At 38.2% G+C, this 16,093-nt stretch overlaps 2 protein-coding genes across 3 annotated transcripts; one reads left to right on the top strand and one right to left on the bottom strand.

Annotated features, from left to right (window-relative positions):
* The first annotated feature begins 1,735 nt into the window (after nt 1-1,735).
* On the top strand, nt 1,736-3,679 carry LOC145477773 (uncharacterized). The gene is made up of 3 exons (XM_081455591.1): nt 1,736-1,849; nt 2,597-2,744; nt 3,288-3,679. Exons 1-3 carry the CDS (start codon nt 1,792-1,794, stop codon nt 3,610-3,612), a joined length of 531 nt encoding a protein of 176 aa, XP_081311717.1. The 5' UTR covers nt 1,736-1,791; the 3' UTR covers nt 3,613-3,679.
* A 610-nt stretch (nt 3,680-4,289) lies between these two features.
* LOC145477771 (QRFP-like peptide receptor) lies at nt 4,290-9,823 on the bottom strand. Of its 2 annotated transcripts, XM_081455589.1 has the most exons (3): nt 9,779-9,823; nt 7,411-7,498; nt 4,290-6,979 (listed from the first exon to the last, which is right to left on the bottom strand). In XM_081455589.1, the coding sequence occupies exons 2-3, from the start codon at nt 7,442-7,444 to the stop codon at nt 5,973-5,975; spliced, it is 1,041 nt and encodes a 346-aa protein (XP_081311715.1). In that variant the 5' UTR covers nt 7,445-7,498; nt 9,779-9,823; the 3' UTR covers nt 4,290-5,972. The 2 variants fall into 2 exon arrangements, with proteins under 2 accessions (XP_081311715.1, XP_081311716.1); XM_081455590.1 differs by lacking the exon at nt 9,779-9,823 and having other exon boundaries at nt 7,411-8,561.
* Nucleotides 9,824-16,093: the final 6,270 nt, after the last annotated feature.

Genomic DNA, 16,093 nt, shown 5'->3' with positions numbered 1-16,093 from the left:
TGAGCTAAGGCTATAAGAGGGGTGCTTATAATTAAAACAAACAGTTCCCTCCGATTGTCGCTTGCTTTGTTACTATGAAATCTCTAAACCGTGAAATAAGCTAGAATTTTTGTACAGCGACCATTCTCACTTTCTTTTGACCACTCGCCCACACTTCCTTTAGCTGTTGTGTATTCACCGTTAGCGAAGTTCAAATTAAAGGTGGGGAAAGGGAAAGAAGCGGGTAAATGTGATATAAGTAAATAGAAGTAATTATTTTTAACTCATTCATTGATCCGCTTTATTCTCATTCCCTACCTTCACTTTGAACCGAGTTAGCCGACATTCAAGAAAGCCAACTTACAACAACACGAAGGAAAGTTGGCGGGTCAACAAAAGAAAGTGGGAGTGGTCGCTGCACAAAAATATACCATACCACGATTCGGCGATTTTCATAGTACGAACTAAAAATAACACGACGTACGTATTGTGGAAGATTACGTTTTGATAACAGTGGTTGCGACTGCTGAAAGCCAATTAAGCTGTTATAAGAAGTATGCATGCAATGAATTCTTATTTGTCAATCTATTTTACTTGTACCACATTGGAAGGTATATAAATCGCGGTGAGAATATCCCAAAGTCTACTTACTCAAGGAAAAAAAGTTCGCTGCGTTAGTTTTTTTCCGAAAATTTTCACGGCAAACAGGACGCCTGGAGGCTCCGTGACTCAGTATAACAGCCCGTTTCTTTAAAACGTATCCTGTTGATATACCGTGTGTTCTTAGAAAACCTGATGCTGTGCTTGGACCTGCATGCGGTGCACTTGGCGCTTGGGATAAAGCTGATCGAAAGTACGCTCTGTATGACAAGAAAAGACGTTACTCGAGATATGCCCAGATGGCACTTTGATCAAAAAAGCTCTCAAGTGATTATACACACAAAATCAATGTATTTATCTCCTAAATTTTTGTGGGACGTTTTATCTTCAGAAAAGGGACATAACCAAAAGAGAATATGGCTCGATTTCTATAATATAGGTATTGACGATGACGTGCATTTGTTTTGGTCTAAAATGAGTCATGATTAGAAGAACTCAGCGGGACGTCACTGCCAAGATCTCCCCTTTCGCCCCACTCGGAGACCCAGGGCCCTGCAATAGCTTTCAGGTACCATATTGTAAAGTGAAACAAAGACAAGACAATTTTCTCATGCGTTGAGAATCCATGAACAAAGATAGGCAAGATAACGCCGCGTGTTTAATTTTTAATCAGTTCTTATGACAATTTTGAACATATTTACCCAACTTATTGGAACTGGAAATTAACTAATATATAAAACATTAATTTCCCCAAACAATTGCCTATGACAGGCCAGAAAGCAACAATTTTCATTTAAAAATCACACAGCTTAAATTAAAAACGAGATAACTTTTGAAGTGTTTAACTTTGTCCTATGTTTTTCAGACAATTCGTTTTCGTGAGGAAATAAAAAATTACCCGATCAGTCCAAGAACTAAAACACATGAAAGAATCAATTGTCTATGTCCGTCAATAATTGTTGCTTGTACTGTGACATGATTTTGCGTAATTCAAACTTTTCTTGGCAAAGTCAGAACAGACATTTTTAAGTTAATAGTTAACATTGCATTGTGGCCTTGAGTGATATGAAAATATTTAGTTACCTTTAATTAAAATTGTCATCAATCTAAATTAAAAATGGTCTTTAAAAAAGATACAGCTGTTTTTCTGCTCCAGTCAATACGACAGATTCTGCATTCACAGTTAGGAAACAAGCTGATCCGGATTGAAAAATGCTGTTGCGGCTAGTTTTGGTGGCGGTTATAGTTCCATCTCTTACCCAGCAATTAAGTAAGTGCAAGACTTAGTTTAACTTTTGAGCCATAGTTATCTTTCGAAGAAGATTACAGACTTAAGTTTTTTTGCTTTATACACAACCATTTTGCCGGACTAGAATGTGAGAATATAGCAATATTTAGTCAATCATAACTGATATAATTTATTTGACGATGGCTCATTTTTGCACCGGGCCGTGCTCTGTTAGAAAAAGCCCTTGTAATTTTTGTTTTCAATTAATCACGTTTCCAACAACCATTTTTCAATGAAAACGCGGTCACCAGACTTTCTCCTTGTTGGCATGGAAAAAAACAACATCAATGATTGTGGCCTCCAGGGGTTGCTGAATTGATACTTCGAGTTCGTTCGCGTTTTCAGAAGTTGAACATGTAAGGGTTCAGAATTGTGTGCAAAAAATTGTGGCATAAAATTTTAGGGTTTGCCAGCCTTGTTTGAAAAATCAGAATCTCAAGCCGATCACATTTTTAAAAAGTTATGTAACTAGTTAAAAATTTGAGTGTGCTAAAGGACTCTTGCCACCGTTTTAAACCATATCAATCTAGGTTTGGTTCAGGTTAACAAGTTGATAATCACATTAAGGAAGTAAAACCCCGCCATGTTTTTCCGCAATGAAACAAGATGGATCTGAATAAGGAACACGCCCTTAGATTCCTAATGTTAAGCGACAAAAGGAAAATTCAGTGCTATTCACACATAAATATTCTAGCTAATGCATTTATGTGATATCTTGATGTTGCCAAGGTAACAAGACGTTTGAGTGGTCTCAGTTGAACCTACGACAGGTGTGCCTTGAGTGCACTGGCAACCGTTATGGGGCCATACCAAACTTCCTCTCCGAATCCCATTTAGTGGCCGCCATGAAACTGGTGCACAGAGAAGGAGCGATACGGTAGATTGAATTTGTTTTGTCACTAGTTTGGCGTCGAGCGCAAAGGCCAATCTTGATATATTTTAAAAAATTCTCACTTAATTTCGAGGCTTATTTATTAATCCCTAAACTTCGATGTGCTTTATCTCCTTGAGCTGGGAGCCAAGTTAGAAATTAAATATATCGAAATTGGCCTATTAAAAGATTACGAGTTACAACTTCGCGTTTCAAGAAAAGACAAGGAAAATAGCTCAGTTTATTTGTATGCAAAGGGCTTAAAGTGGACATCCTTGTGTAATTTGTTTGTTGTGAGGGAGCCTTCAGACTGTTCAATCAATTCATTCTTATGATATCTGAGCCCTCATTAAGCAGCTCTTTTATTTTTTTGTGTATCTTCTCGCCTTATTTCAGTGGAGATCATAATTTCGGATACAATGTTCACTGTAACCCAAACCAATTTCCTCTTTGCGCGGGTTAACAATAAACGAAACTTTCATTAATAAACAAAGTAACTTCTTTCTGGATAACAAAGTAAGCTTAGTTGTGCTCTGCTTTTTATTTCAGCTGCACCCAAAACAAAGCCTACAATAGCCGCTGGGGATGCCATTCGGGCAGCAAGACCCCCCTGAACATTATCATAACAGACCAGAAAAACCAGATTATCTACCCAAGGAGCGAGTTCATCAAGGACTGGAACACCCTGTGGTACGCCATGCCAGGGGTAGACGAGTCCTATTCTAACGAGCTCGTGTTCTCCAACTTGGGTGTTCCGTTTAACCTCGAGAAACATCGGGAGCTCCGAATCTGGTGCGGAGAGGATCTCAAAAACAAGAATGACCATGATAATCAAGGTCGTGTCTGCGTTGATGTCTTCATCAAATACTACTGATCAAAATATTATCCTCAATGACTTGTTTAGTTGTTAACTGAAAGTGGCAATAAAGGATGTAGAAATGTCCTTTAAAATATATGCGTCGATGTTTTTGTTTGTTATAAAATAGTTTACTTCAAAATGACAAGTACCGTTTTTGAAAACTGTTGAAGCATTCAATATTTCGTTCCCTCGTTTATTGTAATTAAGAAATGTTAGTAGGCCACCCTCTGATTGGAACCTCTATTTTGAAACTCTCCTTTTATAAACACTACTTTTCAAGATTTATGAGGAAACGGGTTTGTTGCTATACTACTTTCTTCTTTCCGAGAAGCAGTACATGTATGCGACCCAAATACAGCACAAGCACTTCGGGGTTTTATCTCCGTGCTAAATGCCCGGGCGAAAAAAAAAAAGGTGAAGTCTTTAAATTATTCATTTTACAATCGTCCACCCATACCTTTACTCAACTCGGTAGATTCGACCCAGAAATCTCATGCTGATGACGTTGTCCCGTACCGTTTCTCTAATTGTTTGTTTAATACCTGCGAACAACAACACCGGGGGCGGGGTACTTCCGTAAAATTCACACAGGTTTGGGTCTTAAAGCTCGACCCTATATAGATGAAGCGAATTAAAACTGATACCTTATTTAAGGGCAAAATACAAAAAAATGACACCTTATAACAAAAAAAAAAAAAAAGACTATAATAGCATGAACGGTTGAACTTTATTTCGTTTCTGTAACATTGGAAGTTTACGAATAGTTCAATTTTAACAGATCATTTGTTTCCCTTTTAGCTGGGCATTTACGCACTGTACTTTTAGCTGATGCAATTTAAGTACCCTATCTAAGGATCACACTGGGAACACATGCCAACAGGGGCAATAATAATACCCTATACCCTATAGGATCGAGAACTTCAAAAACCCTACCCTATCTTGCGACACATACCTATATAGCCCATATATGGGCGTAACCCCGGGGAACAACAACATTACATCCCCCTGGGTATTGAGGTTTCGGTTTGAATTTTGTCTTACCTAACAATGCAGCCCCCTCTCATTGCTCGCGGCTGCAGATTTGCCTCGCGAAATGTACGCCAAACCTATCAGAGGCGATCTGGTTACAGGAGGCTAAATTTCGCCCAGGCAATGGAACGAGGCGCTGTTTTTGTGACAAGGGTCTATATAGCTTTTCATTTTTGATAATTGATTAGGTTTTCTAAACATTGCCTCAAATCTATCAACCCCCCTGCTTAGCGTCGATTATCTTTAAAAAATTGGTTACATCGTTGTTACTTCGTCGCTTAATTAATAACAAACGAGCTCTGCCGTCCAAACCTTAACCATTGGTTGCCTTCTACGTTGCCGCGAATCATACATGAACGACATATAGTAATTAACAGACCCGGGTAAACAAGAAATAAAAGTTTATCGAAATCACAAGATATAGACGTAGTCTGCTGAATCAGGTGTAAAAAACGACTTTTTTCCTTTAGGTATAAAACAATATTACCATCATCACCATTATCAGTACAAGCGTCTTTGTAATCAGCGGCATTGCTGGATAGAGCAGTTTTTAATCGAGTGTCAAAAGTAATCAGGGAATCACTTTGGTTTTGGTTATAGTTTCGGTTTTACTATGGTGTGAGATTAGCTGAGTGGTTTAGTTGGTTTGATTTTGGTTTTACGACTCCCAGTTGAAAACCGCTCTAATCCTCCTCCTCCTCCTCCTCCTCCTCCTCCTCATCATCATCATCATCATCATCATCGTAATCATGATCATCATCATCATCATCATCATCGTCATCATCATCATTCTCGGAGTCGACGTCATTATTAAGCCACAAAGCAACAAGCCTCACGTTAGTTTCTTTAGTACTATTACGCAAAAAAGGACAAGTCTTTTTCCGGTGATTTTTAAATACTTTGCGACACGCCTTTCGATATAACCCACTCAGAAACGGTTTTACTACGGTGTGAGATTGGCTGGGTGGTTTAGTTGGTTTGGTTTTGGTTTTACGACTCTCAATTGGCCATTTTACAGTTGTGTGCTTAGTCACCTGGCCTCTGACTGTAAGCGAGGCTGGAGGTGACCTTGCTTTGATACAGACCTCTCTGCTTTTCTTATGTAAATGCAAACTAGTTAGCTTAAGAACAACTTGATTTACACAACAAAAACAGTGAGGTCTGTATCAAAACAAGGTCACCTCCAGCCTCGCTGCCATCCAAAGGCCAGGTTACTGAACAGACAACTCTAAAAGGGTCTATTGAAAACCACTCTAATCCTCCTCCTCCTCCTCCTCATCATCATCATCATCATCACTGCAGTCGTCATCATCATCATCGGTCGCGGAGTTGACGTCATTATTAAGTCACAATGTAACAAGCCTCACGTTAGTTTCTTTAGTATTATTACGCGAAAAAGGACAAGCCTTTTTCCGGTGATTTTTACATACTTTGCAACACGCCTTTCGATATAATTCACTCAGAAACGCGACCAAAAGCGGGTTGATTGCGCTGTGTGAGTGACAAGCCCAAAACGATAACAAGATGGCCTCGAGAGGTAGGGCTTGATCGGGCCAGAAGTACATCAACAGATGCATGACATGCGCGGGAAGCCAACATAATGCAAACGCAGTGACAAGTATGATGAGCATTTTGACAGTTTTCCTGTTATGGGCTTCCCTATTGGGAATTGATGTAAGCGTGTGAATGCCAGGCACCTTGTGCCTCCATAGCTTTCGACAAACAAACGTGTACAACGTTGCAATGAACAGCAGTGGAATAATGTAGAGAAGTATGAACACGAGACAGAAATAAATCTGGAGGGTGCGAAAATGCTCGTACTTCACTGCGCAGTAACTATATCCATCCTGAAGAGGCACGCTTCCGTAAACGACCAGATACGGGCTCATAAGAACGAAAGAGCTGCACCAAATGAAATAATAACCTCTTTTTGATTTTTTGACAAATGGGGTGCGTTTGAAAGGTAACACTATGCAAAAGAAGCGATCGATCGTGATTAACACGTGTGTGAGAATCGAAGCAGCGATTGACAGAGCCAGCGAATATTGAGTGATTTTGCACGTAATATCGCCGATTCTCCCAGAAATCCAGATGTTCTGTAGGTAGAGGTACATGACGCAATATGGCATGGCAAAGAAAGTTATCATCAAATCGGCAACAGCCATATTGGCCACCAAGAGATTTGTGGTTGTCTTCAAGTGCGGTGTCTTAAAAGTGACGTAGATCAACAGTATATTTCCAACTAAGGAGATGACAAAGATGATGACGTAGGCGAGTGTTATTCCAACCCGAAGATTCAGAGGAATTCGATTTTGGTAGAGTTCGCCTTCGTGTTCAAAACTTTCATTAGAACCTTGAAAAGTAAACAGAGATATCACAAGTCTACTTTAAGTATGACGTTTTTTAAGATGAGTAAATTATTTTTCTTTCGTACTCTATTCAAGTATTCATTTCTCATACGCGATTGGTCAAAGTATGTAACTTTCGCTTTTTGACATACCCTCTTGGGGTTAATGGACCGGTTGGTTGGCCAAAGTACGTTATCCATTACTGGCCAACTGTTTTGGAACCAGCCTCCCCATACTCGGTCACACCCCGTCCTAGTAACTTAATAATAAGGAACTAGCTGAGATAAAGCCTGGCCGTGTTGGCGTGTTGGACCTAAAACTGGTGCGCTAGCTAAACGTTAGTTTCTAATACTGTTAGATTTTTACATTAACATACTCGTGCTTTTTTCTTCGCATCGTTATCTTTCAAACTATTTTGTCTTAATATCACTCTTACCATTATGAAAATTTTCCATCTCAGCCCTTGACATTTTGTTTCCTTTTACACAAAGTGGAGCAGGCAAGAGGCAAAAGTGAATTCAATCCTGTTCAGTGAAGTTAAAAATAAAACAATCAAAAATAGTATACTCTGGATCAAGAATCAGTTCAGCGTTCTTTGCAATGAATTAAATGTCGAGATAATCAGTTAAAAATGAACACATACTTGTAAGGATGACGGAATAAAGGAATCATTTCCGTAAGACATATATGTTATTTTCCGGTCGTGGTCGGTCCGTATTGGTAAAAGCTGTGCCCAAGGTTTTGGGTACGGCCCGAGGCCGCAGGTAGAGGGCTGTACTCAAGACCAAGACCACGATTGTTCCCTATACGGACCGACCAAGACCGGCAAATGACGTGTTTGAAAGCAACTTTTGTGTTACAAAATTTCAATTAAAGCCGTTCAGTTCAAATCTGACGTACGCGTGTTTGCAGAATATGTAGGGCTGATTTTACATGTGCCACTGTGCAGCGCTGACTGTATAGGAAAATATTGCATCCAACACGGTTGGATTTTGGCCAAAAATGTTTGTTATGCAACAAAAATTGATGTTAATGTAAAAGAAACGCACGGCTTGAAATAAATTTAAGTAATGAGCTCTAAACGTAAGCGACACACATTCACGAAAACTCAAAAATGGCTTTCTTTGCTGCTTTTTTGGCTCTGTGTTGGACGTTTTCATCTCAAAACCAGTTTTTGCCGAACTCAAAACCGGTTTTTCTCCACCCAAAACCGGTTATTGCTGATCTCATAACCGGTTTTGTCTACCCTGAAAACAGTTTTTGCCTATTTAAAAACCGGTTTTTGCCCACCCAAAACTGGTTTTGCCAATCTCAAAAAAGGTTTTTGTCCACCCTGAACTGAACTGATTTAAAACTATATCAGTGTCTGCCAAACTGAAAACCGGTTTTTGCCAATCTTAAAAGTGGTTTTTGTCCACCCTGAAACTGGTTTAAGTTTTTGCCCATCTCAAAACCGGTTTTTGCCTATTTCCAAACTGGTTTTGCCGATCTCAAAACCGGTTTTTGCCGAATTCAAAGCCAGTTTTTGTCATGCTTAGATGAGGCTATGTAAACACAGAAAAGGTGCTCTATTGCTTAAATATATCAGCTCCGATATCAACCGACCTTTCAGCGTGATATCGCATCTACCAAATAGGCAATCACAGAGAACTGAGATACAATCAAGGCTGTTGCATTTATTTAACTATTTACTGATTTGTTAATGTTTTATAATATCGGCTTTTCTTCTTTTAACTTGGCGTTGGGAACAATACATTTTATGATGATGGTCTAATTATATTAAAAATTGCAGCCCAATAAGGGAACCTAAAACCATGGGACCAAAAACAGGCTAAATGTCTTCCTTTATATCCCAAAGCTATTTTAAATTTTGTATGAGTTCTTTAAGCTTTATCATGTTATCAGTTAGAAATGCTTTTATGTTAATTCCATTTTATAGCTTTTAATTTGGCGCGGTGTTCAGTTCAAATGTCAGGTGAAGTTATCTCAGCTACCTCATTTTAAATTGTTTTAAAAGGCTTTTTGTTTGTTTGATAACAAATCTGTTTCAGGTTTTTTTTGTTTTTTAATTAAGTAATCAATATTTCTTGCAGGCTAATCCCCGTTCTTTCACTAACAATATACATCTGAAAAAATAATTGAGCTTTTAATCCGTGGGTTTAATCACTGCAGCAAAAAAGATTCATAGTTTATGTCTCGCTTTTGCCTTGTGATCTTACCGAAAATAGGCCAACGTAATTAAAAAAAAAAAAAAATGGCCAGACTTTTACATAAAGATCGGTTGTTCAAAAACAGGATTTTATTACCGTCTTTTGCACACGCAAAGAAATTGACTTCTATTGATATTCTGAAGATTATTCAATGATAAAATATCGACATTATTGCGTCAAAAAGAAAATGTTGCGTTATGATTTGTGGCTTATCTCACATTTTCCTTACTATCAAATTAGAATCTCTAGCCCCAGGCATGAAATGCTTACAGAAAACTAGGAAAAGTACAAAATTTAAAACCTTGACTCCGTGTTCTTCGTCTATTTTCAAAATTTTCGACATCAATTGTTTATTAGCTCAACGACATTCTACAGGCGAATTCGAAGGGGAGCGGTTTAGCATGATCTCAACATCTAATGGAAAAATAACGAAAATTGCTCCTTTAATGCTATTTAATTTAAAAAAAACATCCCAAGCTAAAAGAAGGCTGTCGCAGTGCAGCTGCAGCTTTTTTTTTTGTGCTAGTGCTTTGAGTCAACTATATAACAATATTATGAGAAGAAGGGCAAGAAATATCGAGCGCAACCCCGTACCTGCAATTCCAAAGAATCGTCCGGTTGCTTGCTATTCGGAAAGGACGTCGCCGCGTGAATAAGGTTCTTTGAGAACGTGACTGACCGCGTCAGAAGATAAGTAAATTAAGAAGTGGTAAGCCTCCTTAATGGATCAACACAAAATAATTGGTTGGTTATGTACACTAACGGCGCTTTTAGTTTGCGACCTAAAAAGGTGCCATTTAGATCTGTTTACAATTTGGCGCCGCTAGTAGTTGTATTAATTACGAAAAGGCTAAGATTTGCGTGGAACCTCAACCAATTAGTTTTCGAAATTCACAAAACAAAAATAACGTATGCAACAAAACACAAAGTCTGAGATTGATTGATAAGAGCATAAGCGAAAAATGGGTAAGATTACCAAGGAATAGAATGGAAAGATCATACCTAAATTGAAATGAGAGGTTTTCTATTGCAGTTGTAAATGCGGATTGAGGTGAAGCCGGTACCTGTTAGCTAATCTTGCTTATTCCAGTTTCGAAAAAGAAATTTTTTGATTTATTAATTCAATCACGAATGTTGACAATTTTGGGGGCTTGTGTTTGGAATACATTTTCCCCGCAGCCCGTTCAAAATGGAGACACTTGAAAAAAAAAAAAGTTAAAATGTAAAAAACGAAAAGGGACAAATAAATTGTTTTGGTCCGCGGTAGCCTTAGATCTTGACAATCGATCTAATACTTGATACACGAAAACGAATTCAAGCCGGTTCCATGGATTTCAACTATAGACTGATTTATTTGGTAACTGGATATCTTTTTAATTTATCACTCGGCAAGATCTTTTAGAATACACTGGAGTTCAAGGAAGATATGTTTCCTCAGTTAGCCTTTACAAGTTAGTTTCATTTGTTTACTTGCTTTCTTAGGTATGTTTGCATTTTAAAAGATATTACTATTGACTTTTTAGAGAAGAAAAACGAAAGTTTTAACAAAAATTAATACCAAAAAGTCTCTGAAGACTACAAAACGTTTTACAGCTTGCAAAGGCGTCCTGACAAATCAAATGCGCTTGTTATGCTTGCCAAATGCAAGCCTTCACGAAAATCAAACTATCTGCTATTATTTTAAATCATATTTTGAAATAATAACCAAGAAAATGACAAACAGAAAAATCGCAATTGATAAACGGTGAATTGGCGACGTAAATTTTGTCTGCATTAGAACGGCTTTCTTTCCTGTTAGACAGATCGACACCTTTATTTAAAACTAAAAATTTAAAGGTGAAATTTTCAGGGTTGTCCCTTCAGGGAGCTTAAAAAGCATCTCTGCTTTCCTGTTACTGAATATAATGCTATCAAGTACTGATTGAATTTCGAATCATGTTTAACCTGGGAACACAGACGAATTTCCGGCTTTTGTTCCTGTCAGATCAATGTTTCGCACCACATTTTACATTTAGTCAAGAGCAAATGCTTCCATGGATCTGGGCGAAATTCGGTTTGCAATTTTTTATACAATGTATGTTTTCTTTTTACCACACATGGCCGCGATGATCAGGGTAGTTATAAATTCAAAGCTTACAATTTCGCCATGAATCTGAACTTAAAGGTGAAACTTTGCATCCGGCAAATACTGATAATACAACTGGACTTTCTACGTCATTATGCAACGGAAATTTGATTTGCAAAATCTTTTCGGATTGCTTGGGCTTACTGTGCAGGACGTTTCAAAAATCTGCAAAACTAAAGCCAGTTTCGAAGGAAACGAACCTGATAACTGGATTTCAGTTGTGCTACTTCTGACTTCCCATAACCCCCATGCCTAAGGGCTGAGGTCGACATGATTTTATTTACTGAAATTTTTAACATTGTATGAGCTAGGATTCGGGCCTTAGAATTTTGAAACCAGAAACTGCAAGGGACCGCACACGTTAAACGCTGCCAACGTAGGATCTACAAGAGATCTGATCAGCCAAAAAAAATGTGTCAAGACAAACAATAGACTGCAAGGCTGATACTTCGTGAAAGACGTTTCGAGACACCAACATGACAAAAACCGATAAAGCAGGATTGCAACAGTGGACAGCTGTTTGGTCCTTCTTGGGACTTGTCAGCACTGGGTAGCGAGGGTATGTAACGCCAGCCCAATAGCCAACGCACATAAATTGCAAAATGACCCCTTCAATATAACAAGTTCCATAGTTTGAACTCAATTGCGCTCCGAAACACGTGTTGCCACGTCACGTGTTTCGGGGCGCAAGGAGACAAAGTGTCACGATTGGTGTCTCGAAAAGCAAAACATAAATGTGGCTGGACAAGGCCAGCCTAAACATTTAACTTCATGGTCAGCACCATGCTTAGAATTTTGCATTGAGATACCTTTCTTTAATTAAGTAAAATTATGCGTGTGACCGGCCTAGAAAGGTAAATTAATTAAGGTTCTCTTTCTCCGAGGCCCTCCATGTTCCTGTCGGTTTCGCCTCGGCTAACATCGAGGAAACATCGGGGGCCTTCGTCGACACACTAGGGAAACAAAACTCACTGTTCGAATTCCACATGGGGACAGTCATGACAGGTGTTTTGTTGACCCCAGCTTAAAATTAACCCCTGTTTTGTGGATTGGTCAACACTAACATGGCAGCAGCCATGACATCCAACAACAGTAATGCCCAGAAGACCGTAAATTGACGTTTCATTTAAGAATTGCGCAATTATGTGTCAGTGTCATAACACTTCTCCATTTGAATGTACAATTATTTCTTTTTGTGTGTGTGTGTGTCTATGTCTGTTTGTTTTGTGTCCCTGGCCTAAACATGTAAAATATCTTTCCTGTTAACGAGCTGTCAAGAATTTTTAACTCTCGGGCTATTTTGGGTATCCAGCACCCCTATCATTTTGGTTTTTTACTCTATAACATTGTAATTTCTAACTGTGGGGTGAAATAAAGTTGTTGCTGTTACAATGTGAGCATTGATTTCCAAGCAGATACTAGTTATTTGTATAGGATGCCTAAGAGCTTTCCAATTTGCATTGAGATATCGACTGATGGTCAAATTCTTTTTTGCTTGAACAAATTATTTTTGTATTTTATCGTTTTTTTCACTCGTACGGAATAAAGAATTTTCGTTTCTGTCTACAATTTCCAATATGCTTCGCATTCATTTGCTGTCTTAGTACTACCATGGTTTCGAGACGCACGCAATGATCACGTGCAAGTCCAGGGTTCAAGGTCCAAGCTGTTGTCACCATTCGTAGTTTTACAGTTGAGGTGGATCACGTGATTCTTTCTCATCCAACTGAAACGCAGTTTTCAGTCGGATGAAAACGTCTGTATAACAAATCACGTAACCTTAAACTCTTCGTACACTCCTTAGGCATCCTCGACAAATAACTGAATTATTGATTTCTCTGTTTGGAATCGGATAAATAAAATGATAAATATCTTAATTGACCACTCCCATAATGGGGCCTTTCAGGGCCAATGGCCAATTGGATGCTGACGTTGCGTGTTAAAATAGAGAGGTGTTATGACACTCACAAATTAATTGCGAAATTTCTCAAGTAAAAAGACAGTTCATGGTTTTATATGGACGTTGTTGTCGGCTTGCCTGTCATGAGTTGCCGAGCTGATCACGTGCAAGATGTCATTGCTCACAACTAATTAATGTTTATTGCCCTGGACATTTTGAGCAGTACTGACGCGCTTTGTGTGTTTGCGCCTGCACCTGTTTTCATTCTTGTCAATTCTATTTTTTGTCATCTCTTTGAGTTTCATGCGATCTTAAATGGCCGCCATGGGAATGTAAAGGAGTTTAGTCATGAAGAGTTTTGGCCAAGTATAACTTACCTATAGATTAAAGAAAACCTGAAAATAATCGTTTACGAAGATAGAAAAACACCAAAGAGATAATAATAAACCATAAAGGAACTGGGATGGTCAGATGGAAAAGATTGACACGGATTACAAACGACGAACTCGAAAAATTTAGGCTAAACTTTTCAAGATGAGCAAACTGTGACGTAGCTCCTTTAAGGACGGCCTCATACTTTTAATCTTTTAGTCTAATGATGTTTAACGAAGGATGTAAATAAGAGTGTGAAATAAATCAGCAACACCTAACCAATGTCTTTGGCCTGAGAGAATATCGTCAGAACAATGCTACAATTTTGCTTTGAAATACTGTTTATTACAGTGCAATAATGTACTGTAAACAACTGTAACTACTGAAATTTCCCATCCAGTTGATGTCCTATACACATTGTCGTACTGGTGTCACTGCATGACAAGCACTTTCTAACTCATTGCCTAATCACAGACACGTTTTCATTGTTGCTAATGGACCTTTTTAGCTTAGGCTTCTTGTTGTCCCATTACAAAACACGTGATATTCTCTAGAAAATTGCTCTTTTCTCCGTGTAAACATCAGTCATATACAGGCGAAAATTTGCAAATTTGGAAGCAAGAATTGGGCAACAAACCGCTCAAGCTAAAAAGGCCGTCTGTTTTCTGTTGACCAAAGTTTGCGTCTGTTGATTGGTTGTTACCTCCCGACCCCCTTTGGAGCGGTCATGTCAGCTGCAGCTAAACCGTGGAAGAAAAATAAGTCATTTCCTCACATTACGAATTTTCAAACGTAATGTTAATGTTCTGGTTCACTACTGCCTTTGGAAAAATTTGTTTCATATACATTGTAAGGTATTATCATACATCAGAGCAAGGGTAAACTTTAACACAGGTGAAATTAATTAAACCACGACATTTCACCTATCTTCTCACACGTGAAGATTTGCAACTTGTATACCTTAGATTTTATTTCTCAGGGCCCCCATAAAATGTTTCGTTTCCCATCTAGCCCTCTCTCTCTCTCTCTCGTAACTATGAGTCCGTCGGTCGGTTAAAGAAATAAAAAGATAAAATAAAAGCGAAAAAAGAAAAATGGTGACCAGTGACAAATAAATGATTCCAAGTTTCAACGGAGCCGATATCTCTTAAGAGGTGTTCGAGAACATTAACGTCTTCATATGGGCTGATCAGTCCCTTTAAGATGTGCTCAAAACGTATTAAGTTTGGAAACACCTGAAAATGGGAGTAAGCAAGGGATCAAGGACAATTTTTTTCACTCGTTCAAAAACCTGAGTTTTTGGAGGTGGGAAAGGAAGCCTTCCTCTTTTTCGATCATGATCAAAGTGTTTGTAAATTAAATCATTTTTACTTCGTATCTGTAAGTTTTATTCATGTAAAGCGTGCAATTGATTATTCTTTTAATGAAATTTACGTTACAAAAAGTTCAATTATGTTATCGATATCAAGTTTTAAGCACAGGTAGCCATTAACAGGTCCGATTACAAAATTCGTGTTCGTGCACTTGATCACTATTAGATTTCTTCCTTTGACTAAAATAAAGTCCCTCCTTATATTCACAAAAACGTTTAGAACTTCTATTTGTCACTGAATTTTGTCCAATTTACTGTTAGTAACAGGCTTCGGTAAGTCTATTTTTTTCCGCACTTTTTTCCTATTGACACGATACATGATGCGATATGATACGATAAGCTATGATATACTGATATGATAGGTAAAAGCTTCGTGTTGTCCAACTATGTTTTTAATTCACACTTAAATTCAAATGGGACTACTAGGCCACGAGGGATGAGGACAGCATTCCGTCCTATTACCATTATCTATTGTCATTATTAAAGGCAAACACCAAAACTAGAGTCAGAACACGAAAACCGAAGCAACTCTGTCTGTTCGGAGGTCCGTGTACTATTTCTATCATTTTATTCCTTTATTACTTTTGTGCCATTTCAAAAGAAAATCAACTATAGTGTTTCCTTAGTGATCCGGTATTAAAAACTTCTATGAGATGCGTGTTGTAAGCTTAATTTTAACACAAGGAGGGATCTGTGAAATGGTAGCATATCAGGAAATTAGCGAGGAAACATTACCAAAGATGTTACAGGGAATCCGGCATTCAGATCCACTTACCACAAAATAAAAGCTCGTCTTGGCCTTTTTGGGATAACTCACCAAGAGTAACTGCCTGTTACATGTTACATTTTACATATTGATGCTATTTTTAACTGATCAGCTTTGAAGTCGATTTCATTGGCGATTGGATAGAATTGATTGAAACAATGTATAGTGAGACATTTTCAACTTTGGTCGAATCACCTTTTCATGAGAGAGATCAATAAGAGGAATATCTTTGCCGAAATAGTCGTGCTTTGAAAGGGCTAATTCTTAAGGTATTTCATCAAATAAAAGACACATTTGGTAAAATTTATGCTGATGTTGAATTCATGAGAAGAACAACACAGTACGGTTTTATTATGAATCAAGGAATTTAACAT

This window comes from Orbicella franksi, chromosome 2 (genome assembly GCF_964199315.1).
Source record: "Orbicella franksi chromosome 2, jaOrbFran1.1, whole genome shotgun sequence".
NCBI classification, from domain to species: Eukaryota; Metazoa; Cnidaria; class Anthozoa; order Scleractinia; family Merulinidae; genus Orbicella; species Orbicella franksi.
This window is presented reverse-complemented; position numbering and strand designations above follow the sequence as displayed.